This window comes from Procambarus clarkii, chromosome 46, assembly GCF_040958095.1.
Source record: "Procambarus clarkii isolate CNS0578487 chromosome 46, FALCON_Pclarkii_2.0, whole genome shotgun sequence".
NCBI lineage: Eukaryota > Metazoa > Arthropoda > Malacostraca > Decapoda > Cambaridae > Procambarus > Procambarus clarkii.
Window position 1 is genome coordinate 34,268,570 of NC_091195.1, and position 12,575 is coordinate 34,281,144.

At 47.7% G+C, this 12,575-nt stretch overlaps 1 protein-coding gene across 2 annotated transcripts in view; it reads right to left on the bottom strand.

The window, feature by feature from the left end:
• Positions 1-4,289: 4,289 nt before the first annotated feature.
• Positions 4,290-12,575, bottom strand: part of LOC123770538 (UDP-glycosyltransferase UGT5) — a 177,627-nt gene continuing 169,341 nt past the window's right edge. The window contains exon 10 of one of the 2 annotated variants that reach the window (XM_045762547.2): positions 4,290-7,281. In XM_045762547.2, coding sequence (XP_045618503.2) covers positions 7,146-7,281 — 136 coding nt within the window. In that variant the 3' untranslated portion in view covers positions 4,290-7,145. The remainder of the gene's footprint in view (positions 7,282-12,575) is intronic. The other variant, XM_045762546.2, reaches the window with a different exon arrangement.

Below are 12,575 nucleotides of genomic sequence, written 5' to 3' on the forward strand. Positions count from 1 at the left end.
CAGCTGCTTAAGGACTGCTAATGAATGGTTTAGTTTGAAATTTGTGTTGAACTTGAGGTTCATCAACTAGATGAGTTGATTAACATAAACTATACTTCATTCCTGAGTTGATTCAAGGCTAAAGTCAACTCTCAACTCTTATTCGGCTCCTGAGGCTATTTGTGATTATCTGATTAGCTCGAATCTCCATATAAAGTATATGACTTTTTTCATTAGTTTTCTGAACGTTTTTGTCATCTGACCCACAATGGTAGAACTCTTAATTAACCGAGTCATTTAAGATTTTGTGTACTTGTATATGCAATAAAAAGTGGAGTGCACACACTTATTGTAGTATATACAGTACTGTATTTGGATACAGAAGAGGTCCTTACATACCCCCCACTCAGCGGTGTGGTGGTGGTAAAGAACACGTTGATCAAACAACAACTGTTGCTAAACCATGCAGGTCACAAATCAACAAATAAGAAAGTGGTTTTGCTAATGATATTTCAACTGTAACATCTAACTCATGTTTTATATTTATTTTAAGTTTAATTTTTGTGTACGTTGAATTGTTCTAGTGTTTTGTTTGTTTTACCACCTCTTGCCACATTTTAGAACAATGGAACTCAAGCTTTATCTACAATTAACCCTTGAAATGTACCACTGTTTAAAGTCTACAATGTCCTGGCACATGAAAAAACTAATAAATAATTTCCTTTCTTACATGTTAAAATGTGATCCCTGATCCCGTAAACAAATACAAATCAATATGAACAAATCCACAAGGGCCGTGACGAGGATTCGAACCTGCGTCCGGGAGCATCCCAGACACTGTCTTAATCGACTCGTCACGGCCCTTGTGGATTTTTTCATTTGATGCATCACGTTAGTGTGATCTCTGTGTGTAATGATGTAAGGGCGAAGAGGGAGAACGGCCTATTGACATAGCTAGGGTGCAGGGGGGAGTTGTGCAAAATCCTGGTTTGTGCCTCAGAGAGGCTACGGGATCCAGTAAGTTCAGTAGAACTTCGGTTTCAACCCTTTTACCCTGTCGTAGCTCAGTCGATTAGAGCAGTGTCTGGAATGCTCCCGGACGCAGGTTCGAATCCTCGTCACGGCCCTTGTGGATCTGTTCATTTGATGCATCACGTTAGTGTGATCTCTGTGTGTAACAAATCAATATGACTTACTATGGCAGTGAACGAGCGAAAAAATCTTGCGATAATGTCACCAGCGGTCATGCAGTGAGCATCCCGTTGCGTCCCGCAGCAAACAGCAGCATCCAGCAGCAGCAGCAGCAGCAACAAGTAGCAGTAGCAACAGCAGCTAGCAGCACCAACAGCATCAGCATCAGCAGCAAGCAGCAGCAGCAGCAATAAGTAGCAGTAGCAACAGCAGCTAGCAGCAGCAACAGCATCAGCAGCAACAGCAGCAGCTAGCACGAGCAGCAGCAGCTAGCACGAGCAGCAGCAGCTAGCACGAGCAGCAGCATCTAGCAACAGCAGCATCAAGCCGCAGCCTCAAGCAGCAGCAGCAGCAGCATCAAGCAGTAGCAGCTTCAAGCAGCAGCAGAAAGCAGCAGGCAGCAAGCAACAGCAGCAGCAGCAAGAAACAGCAGCAGCAGCAGCAGCAGCAGCAAGCAACAACAGCAGCAGCAAGCAGTAGCAGCTAGCAGCAGCAGTAGCAGCTAGCTGCAGCAGCAGCATCTTGCAACAGCAGCACCAGCACCAGCATCCCCAGCAGCAGTTAGTGTGATTGTTCTCTGTCTACTGAAAGATGAGCATCAGCGGTGGAACATTTCTTGACGAGAGAGCCAGAGAGCATGGGAGGGGGGGGGGGTTATGTGAAACACCGGTTCAGCTTCTGTAGAAGAGTCAGGAACCCTCGAGGGTTCAGTAGAACCGCAGGTTGTAATCCTTGTGACCATGTCGTGGCCTGGTTGTCCGGGGCGTGTGTCTGGGAGTACCCAGCACATAGGTTCGAATCTTCACACGGCTCTTACGGATTTTCTCATTAATTAATACTTTGATACATCACATTAGTGTGATTGTTCTCTGAATAGTAGTAGTAGTAGTAGTAGTACTCGCATTGATATATTGTGACAATGGCGTGTTATATCAATGAAAATCATTTTGATTATTTGATTAAAAATAATTTTGATCAATGAAAATAATTTTCTGATTGGCTAGAAAAACCCTGGTTAGGCCCGCTTTGGGGCCTCCAGAACCTTTCAGCTCATGATTGGAAGTCTGGGAGATCATGATTGGTCGAGTTCAGGGTTGGTCAACTTTTGTACCACCGTGACCGAGTTGGTTAAGGCAAGCATGGTCGCGAGTTCAAGTCCCTCCACTGCCTCAAAATGATTTTCAGGAGTACTAGTGGTAGTAGTAGTAGTAGTAGTTGTATTAGCAGTGATAGTAGTAATAAGAAAAGAAGCATAAATATAGGATGTAGCCGTTAATAAAGGTTGAGGAAGTAACAGTTATCATAGTTGTAAAATTAGTAGTAGTAAAGTAAGTAGAAGTAGTAGTAGTAGTAAAGTAGGTAGAAGTAGCAATAAAGTAATTAGAAGTAGTAATAAAATAAGTAGAAGTAGCAATAGAGTAGAAGTAGTATCAGTAGTAGCAAAAGAAGTATGAGATCTAGTCATAGTTGTAGTGGTGGTGGTGGTTTAAACATGTGTGTCTTGTGAATTATGAACGGATGTGTTGAATCCGGTTCTGATAGCCATTATCAAGATTCGCCATTGAGGATGCGGCGGGTTTGTCTTCTTACTTCTTATATTCGCTGTTTGCTATCATATCTTAGGACCATTCGAAAATAATTTTCAGCATAGTTCTATCTTGAGGTTATCTTGAGATGATTTCGGGGCTTTTAGTGTCCCCGCGGCCCGGTCCTCGACCAGGCCTTCTCCCCCAGGAAGCAGCCCGTGACAGCTGACTAACTCCCAGGTACCTATTTATTGCTAGGTAACAGGGGCATAGGGTGAAAGAAACTCTGCCGATTGTTTCTCGCCGGCGCCTGGGATCGAACCCAGGACCACAGGATCACAAGTCCAGCGTGCTGTCCGCTCGGCCGACCGGCTCCCATGTTCGCCTGATCTCGAAAATTAGATACGTTACATATTTATTCCAATGAAATATTAAATTTTTCAACTTGTGTGAATGGCTTTGAGATCAGGATATCCGGAGTTATAAGGTGCCCAGCGCTCGTGTGACGACTGAGTGTATTTTTATCGAGTTCAGACCATCCAATGTATGGAGCGCTGAGTTTCCTGTGTAAAGTTTTCGTAACTTCCACTGTACTGAGTAGTGGAATAACCCGGTGTAGCTACATTGTAAAGGGCCTGCTTTTCCTCGCGATATGAGGCCTGACGGCTGAGTAGTTGACGCTCTGGATTCGTAGTCCTAAGGTTCAGGGTTCGATCCTCGGCGGAGGTAGAAACAAATGAAACTATTTTCTCTTTCACCCTGATACACCTGTTCACCTAGCAGTAAATAGGTACCTGGTCGTTAGACAGCTGCCATGGGCTGCTTCCTGGGGATGTGCAACAAAAAGGATTCCTAGTCGGGGACCAGGCAGCGGGGACGATAAGCCCCGAAATTATCTCAAGATAACCTCAAGATATAGCCCCTACCACATCCTTTGAGTTATGATGGGCATCCCTCTTTAGTGTGTATCTTAGGTCCACCACATCTATGGGTCTCAGCGGGGACAGGAAGCCGACGGCTTGTCAAAGCTCCCCCATTATTCCCGAGGATATTTTCCAGATGAATTTTTTCAAACTGTAGTAATGGCTTTGTATTTGTGGCTTCGTCAGGTAGGAAATACCGTGGGTTCATTACGTGTGACATTTTAAATTCAGAGCTGTATCAACATATATAATACATAGCACATTACTTGCTTCCATTCCCAAGAACAGATAAATATCTGTTTCCTTTTGATAATTACAGGGACATTGTTCTGAACACTCTTCTAAACTTAGTGTTCGACTACATAAGTATAAATAGGACCTGCCTCATATGGACCAATAGGCCTTCTGCAATTTCCATTATTCTCATGATCGCTGTTATGACCCTGGGTTCTTAATTGGCTCTGCCAGGAAACCAGAGGTCAAATTGGATTCTTTTATATTCATGCAGGGATCAGTCACTCAAGTACTTCGGTAGTGATAGGCCTTGACTTAGGGATTTTGTGTGGGTTTTGGATTAAATAAATATTAGAACATTAATTGATAGGATTTGATTATGTAAGAGTGATATTTAATTAATAATATAATTTATATTCAAGGTATCTTATATCCTTGATATGGCTTAGCGCTTCCCCCTGATAATTCCTTCCCTGCCCATCAGACGTAGAAATAACCTTGTTGCTCACAGAGCGGGCAGACTCTGTGGTAGTTGAATATTAATATAATATTATATAATATAATATAATATTGCTAGATGTTAGCAATTCTTAGAACTGTTAGAGTAACCAGTATATGAAGGCCTGGGAAGACTTGAGATGATTGTTACTGTACGATCAGTTGAGTATCATCCAGGCAGCGATCCTGAGAGAGTTCCCAGAGCTGATTCTCTCTTCTCTGCTGTGTCTCAAGACTAACTAGTCACACTACCTTATGGTCTTATTTTCCTTACCTCTTCTCAACCTCCTCTCTTCTTTCTTCTTATTCTGTGTTACCAAGCTAGGTATTTAATCCTTAAGTATTTGTGCCACCGAGTTCTAGGATATTTAGGGATGTCCTCTTAGGCCAGTGTTTGAGCCCAGACTTTAACTCTGGGGGTGGCTTAAGATGACCGACCACGTGTACCTTTGTTTACTGTGAAACCTATGTGTGTTCTAGTGTCCCTTCAGGAACAAAGACTTTACCCTTAGTTGCAGTTGTAAGCCTTGACCTGGTGACCTGCCTATGTGGATTCAAGGGGGTTAACGTAAGATCGAGTGGTAAAGTAATTTGTTGTGTTTTTGTATGGGGGGTTATTAGGGGGTTAATGAATAAGTATTAGGGTTATAGGGAGTATCCTTTTACCCTGTATGATAAGGTAGCGTGTTGTACGTGTGACGCAATTATGGAAGCTTTCTTTGGTTCTAACTATTTCCTTGGTGTCAGTATTTAGACGAGTAATCTAAATTGAAGATAAAGAAACTCTTGTAACTATTGAAGTATTCATTTTCTGCGAATAAACCAATAGTTGCGTCGTCGCATGGACAAACAAGCCGTCTGGTGTTTTATTGATCTTGTTCTTGGTTTCCTATGAAAATAGGAGGTAAACTTTGACCTGCCTTCAGAAAATGTCTTCATAGTGTAATGATAACAAGTCTTCTTCTTATTCCATGAGAGTCATAACTACTATATCACTCTGGAAAACTGATTTAGCAATCAATATCTATCATTATTAAACTACTATAGTGTATTCTTATTTTCAAAACATAAAAAATCTATATTTGTCTGCAATGTGTGTGTAAATCACGACGACATTAACACGAGATAATGATTATTTCTTTGTCTGCACTAAAATGTGTCTTGCTCGTCTCAGTCCAAACTTGAAAATTATTATTTTAAAATTTCCCGCAGCTCGTAAGACTTCATTTGAATTTTAAAGGTCACAATTTGGCATTTTAGTATAAATCGACTTTACAATTGTCGATAGCATACAGTGGTTCAGTGACCAAGTCTGACGATGAGCATTGTACAGCTGGAGTCTGACCGTGAGTGTTGTACAGCTGGAGTGTGACCGTGAGTGTTGTACAGCTGGAGTCTGACCATGAGTGTTGTACAGCTGGAGTCTGACCGTGAGTGTTGTACAGCTGGAGTCTGACCATGAGTGTTGTACAGCTGGAGTCTGACCATGAGTGTTGTACAGCTGGAGTCTGACCATGAGTGTTGTACAGCTAGAGAGTGACCATGAATGTTGTACAGCTGGAGTCTGACCATGAGTGTTGTACAGCTGGAGAGTGACCATGAGTGTTGTACAGCAGGAGAGTGACCATGAGTGTTGTACAGCTGGAGTGTGACCATGAGTGTTGTACAGCTGGAGTCTGACCATGAGTGTTGTACAGCTGGAGTCTGACCATGAGTGTTGTACAGCTAGAGAGTGACCATGAATGTTGTACAGCTGGAGTCTGACCATGAGTGTTGTACAGCTGGAGTCTGACCATGAGTGTTGTACAGCTAGAGAGTGACCATGAATGTTGTACAGCTGGAGTCTGACCATGAGTGTTGTACAGCTGGAGAGTGACCATGAGTGTTGTACAGCTGGAGTGTGATCATGAGTGTTGTACAGCTGGAGAGTGACCATGAGTGTTGTACAGCTGGAGTCTGACCATGAGTGTTGTACAGCTAGAGAGTGACCATGAATGTTGTACAGCTGGAGTGTGACCATGAGTGTTGTACAGCTGGAGTCTGACCATGAGTGTTGTACAGCTAGAGAGTGACCATGAGTGTTGTACAGCTGGAGTGTGACCATGAGTGTTGTACAGCTAGAGAGTGACCATGAGTGTTGTACAGCTGGAGTCTGACCATGAGTGTTGTACAGCTGGAGAGTGACCATGAGTGTTGTACAGCTGGAGAGTGACCATGAGTGTTGTACAGCAGGAGTCTGACCATGAGTGTTGTACAGCTGGAGAGTGAGCATGAGTGTTGTACAGCTGGAGTCTGACCATGAGTGTTGTACAGCTGGAGAGTGACCATGAGTTTTGTACAGCAGGAGTCTGACCATGAGTGTTGTACAGCTGGAGAGTGACCATGAGTGTTGTACAGCTGGAGTGTGACCATGAGTGTTGTACAGCTGGAGAGTGACCATGAGTGTTGTACAGCTGGAGTCTGACCATGAGTGTTGTACAGCTGGAGAGTGACCTTGAGTGTTGTACAGCTGGAGTGTGACCATGAGTGTTGTACAGCTGGAGAGTGACCATGAGTGCTGTACAGCTGGAGTGTGACCATGAGTGTTGTACAGCTGGAGTCTGACCATGAGTGTTGTACAGCTGGAGTCTGACCATGAGTATTGTACAGCTGGAGAGTGATCTGGGGTCATTGTAGTTGATCTTAATACTGAGTAATTCCATAACGTGGACAAATATATTCCTCTGTGGATTAATAGCGACGTTAACCATGGAAACGTTCATGTTCAGAAGCGCTGGTAAGTCTAATATTTTCATTATTCTTGTTTGGGTTTAGTAGTACTGGAGCAGCAGCAGGTGATGAGAGCGAGGACGGCCCTGAGGGAGAGGTAAGTGGCCAGAGTGACCACCATCACCACCACCACCCACACGTCCACATTGTACACCTCGTACCTGCAACATACACACATTGTACACCTCGTACCTGCAACACACACACATTGTACACCTCGTACCTGCAACACACACACATTGTACACCCCGTACCTGCAACACACACACATTGTACACCCCGTACCTGCAGCACACACACATTGTACACCCCGTACCTGCAGCACACACATTGTACACCCCGTACCTGCAACACACACACATTGTACACCTCGTACCTGCAACACACACACATTGTACACCTCGTACCTGCAACACACACACATTGTACACCCCGTACCTGCAACACACACACATTGTACACCTCGTACCTGCAACACACACACATTGTACACCTCGTACCTGCAACACACACACATTGTACACCCCGTACCTGCAACACACACACATTGTACACCTCGTACCTGCAACACACACACATTGTACACCTCGTACCTGCAACACACACACATTGTACACCCCGTACCTGCAACACACACACATTGTACACCTCGTACCTGCAACACACACACATTGTACACCTCGTACCTGCAACACACACACATTGTACACCTCTTACCTGCAGCACACACATTGTACACCTCGTACCTGCAGCACACACACACATTGTACACCTCGTACCTGCAGCACACACACACATTGTACACCTCGTACCTGCAGCACACACACACACATTGTACACCTCGTACATGCAACACACACACATTGTACACCTCGCACCTGCAACACACACACATTGTACACCTCTTACCTGCAACACACACACATTGTACACCTTGTACCTGCAGCACACACACATTGTACACCTCGTACCTGCAGCACACACAGGTGTAGGTAATCATCACTATTCACCACATTATCAGTCTATTTTGTCAGTCTATTTTGGTAGTTTACTGTTCAAGTCATCCTAAGATGATGAGAGTCAAGATACTGAAAGACAAGTGGCTCCTAAGTCTATTGTGATTTACCTCGACATCTTGGAAGGTTAGATGTAGGTAAATATGAGAAGAAAGTGCTAAACCAGTATTACTATATAGGACCTGGAAGGAATATGATGACAGAGTAAAGGTCAGGTGCTCAACCACATTGATCATCAAGAATCGAACACCGACCATGACTGAAGTGATGCCGTCGATTTACCGACCAATCCAAGTGGAAGGATCATACAGCTGTGAGACACCGCTGAGTGTTGGAGCTACATGAACCACTTCAGTACTGAAATATTTTAACAATACGTAAATCATCCTCAGATGATGGCAGCAGTACGAGTGTAACTGATATACATATGTTGTTGCTGGTGGAAGGACCAGACTCACAACACATACCACACATGGTGACACATATGTGGCGAAGGACCAGCCTCACAACACATACCACACATGGTGACACATATGTGGCGAAGGACCAGCCTCACAACACATACCACACATGGTGACACATATGTGGAGAAGGACCAGCCTCACAACACATACCACACGTGGTGACACATGTGGGGAAGGACCAGCCTTACAACACATACCAGACGTGGTGACACATGTGGGGAAGGACCAGCCTTACAACACATACCACACGTGGTGACACATGTGGGGAAGGACCAGCCTCACAACACATACCACACATGGTGACACATGTGGGGAAGGACCAGCCTTACAACACATACCACACGTGGTGACACATATGTGGCGAAGGACCAGCCTTACAACACATACCACACGTGGTGACACATATGTGGAGAAGGACCAACCTTACAACACATACCACACGTGGTGACACATATGTGGCGAAGGACCAGCCTTACAACACATACCACACGTGGTGACACATAGTCATGTGGACGATGGCTTCATGATATGACCAGCATGGCCACACTGTCAAGTAAATATAGATAATGACCAGGGTATTATGACACTGTCGAGGGCATGGTGACACTAACGAGGGTATGGTGACACTAACGAGGGCATGGTGACACTCACCAGGGCATGGTGACACTCACAAGGGCATGGTGACACTCACCAGGACATGGTGACACTCACCAGGGCATGGTGACACTCACCAGGGCATGGTGACACTCACCAGGGCATGGTGACACTAACCAGGGCATGGTGACACTAACCAGGGCATGGTGGCACTCACCAGGGCATGGTGACACTAACCAGGGCATGGTGACACTCACCAGGGCATGGTAACACTAACTAAAGCATGGTGACACTAACCAGGGCATGGTGACACTAACTAAAGCATGGTGCCACTCACCAGGACATGGTGCCACTCACCAGGGCATGGTGACACTCACCAGGGCATGGTGACACTCACCAGGGCATGGTGACACTAACCAGGGCATGGTGACACTAACCAGGGCATGGTGACACTAACCAGGGCATGGTGACACTCACCAGGGCATGGTGACACTCACCAGGGCATGGTGACACTCACCAGTTAATGGTAACACTCACCAGGGCATGGTGACACTCACCAGGGCATGGTGACACTCACCAGTTAATGGTAACACTCACCAGGGCATGGTGACACTCACCAGGGCATGGTGACACTCACCAGGGCATGGTGACACTCACCAGGGCATGGTGACACTCACCAGGACATGGTGACACTCACCAGGGCATGGTGACACTCACCAGGGCATGGTGACACTCACCAGGGCATGGTGACACTCACCAGGACATGGTGACACTCACCAGGGCATGGTGCCACTCACCAGGGCATGGTGACACTCACCAGGGCATGGTGACACTCACCAGGACATGGTGACACTCACCAGGGCATGGTGACACTCACCAGGGCATGGTGACACTCACCATGGCATTGTGACTCTCACCAGGGCATGGTGACACTCACCAGGGCATGGTGACACTCACCAGGGCATGGTGACACTCACCTGGGCATGGTGCCACTCACCAGGGCATGGTGCCACTCACCAGGACATGGTGACACTCACCAGGGCATGGTGACACTAACCAGGGCATGGTGACACTCACCAGAGCATGGTGACACGCACCAGGGCATGGTGACACTAACCAGGGCATGGTGACACTCACCAGAGCATGGTGACACGCACTAGGGCATGGTGACACGCACCAGGGCATGGTGACACTCACCAGGGCATGGTGACACTCACCAGGGCATGGTGACACTCACCAGGGCATGGTGACACTCACCAGGGTGTAGTGACACTAACCAGGGCATGGTGACACTCACCAGGGCATGGTGACACTCACCAGGGCATGGTGACACTCAGCAGGGCATGGTGACACTCACCAGGGCATGGTGACACTCACCAGGGCATGGTAACACTCACCAGGGCATGGTGACACTCACCAGGGCATGGTGACACTCACCAGGGCATGGTGACACTCACCAGGGCATGGTGACACTCACCAGGGCATGGTGACACTCACCAGGACATGGTGACACTAACCAGGGCATGGTGACACTCACCAGGGCATGGTAACACTCACCAGGGCATGGTGACACTAACCAGGGCATGGTGACACTCACCAGGGTGTAGTGACACTAACCAGGGCATGGTGACACTCACCAGGGCATGGTGACACTCACCAGGGCATGGTGACACTCACCAGGGTGTGGTGACACTAACCAGGGCATGGTGACACTCACCAGGGCATGGTGACAATCACCAGGGCATGGTAACACTCACCAGGGCATGGTGACACGCACCAGGGCATGGTGACACTAACCAGGGCATGGTGACACACCAGAGCATGGTGACACTCACCAGGGCATGGTGACACTCACCAGGGCATGGTGACACGCACCAGGGCATGGTGACACGCACTAGGGCATGGTGACACGCACCAGGGCATGGTGACACTCACCAGGGCATGGTGACACGCACCAGGGCATGGTGACACTCACCAGGGCATGGTGACACTCACCAGGGCATGGTAACACTCACCAGGGCATGGTGACACTCACCAGGGCATGGTGACACTAACCAGGGCATGGTGACACTCACCCGAGCATGATGACACGCACCAGGGCATGGTGACACGCACCAGGGCATGGTGACACTAACTAAAGCATGGTGACACTAACCAGGGCATGGTGACACTCACCAGGGCATGGTGACACTCACCAGGGCATGGTAACACTCACCAGGGCATGGTAACACTCACCAGGGCATGGTGACACTCACCAGGGCATGGTGACACTGACCAGGGCATGGTGACACTGACCAGGGCATGGTGACACTCACCAGGGCATGGTGACACTCACCAGGACATGGTGACACTAACCAGGGCCTGGTGACACTCACCAGGGCATTGTGACACTAACCAGGGCATGGTGACACTAACCAGGGCATGGTGACACTAACCAGGGCATGGTGATACTAACTAAAGCATGGTGACACTAACCAGGGAATGGTGACACTCACCGGGCATGGTGACACTAACCAGGACATGGTGACACTAACCAGGGCATGGTGACACTAACCAGGGCATGGTGACACTAACCAGGGCATGGTGACACTCACCAGGGCATGGTGACACTCACCAGGGCATGGTAACACTCACCAGGGCATGGTGACACTAACCAGGGCATGGTGACACTCACCAGGGCATGGTGACACTCACCAGTTAATGGTGACACTAACCAGGGCATGGTGACCCTCACCAGGGCATGGTGACACTAACCAGGGCATGGTGACACTCACCAGGGCATGGTGACCCTCACCAGGGCATGGTGACACTAACCAGGGCATGGTGACACTCACCAGGGCATGGTGACACTCACCAGGACATGGTGACATTCACCAGGGCATGGTGACACTAACTAAAGCATGGTGACACTAACCAGGGCAAGGTGACACTAACCAGGACATGGTAACACTCACCAGGGCATGGTGACACTCACCAGGGCATGGTGACACTGACCAGGGCATTGTGACACTAACCAGGGCATGGTGCCACTCACCAGGGCATGGTGACACTCACCAGTGCATGGTGACACTCACCAGGACATGGTGACAATAACCAGGGCATGGTGACACTGAAAATGGCATGGTGACAATCACCAGGGCATGGTGACACTCACCAGGACATGGTAACACTCACCAGGGCATGGTGACACTCACCAGGGCATGGTGACACTCACCAGGGCATGGTGCCACTCACCAGGGCATGGTGACACTCACCAGGGCATGGTGACACTCACCAGTGCATGGTGACACTCACCAGGACATGGTGACAATAACCAGGGCATGGTGACACTGACCAGGGCATTGTGACACTAACCAGGGCATGGTGACACTGATAATGGCA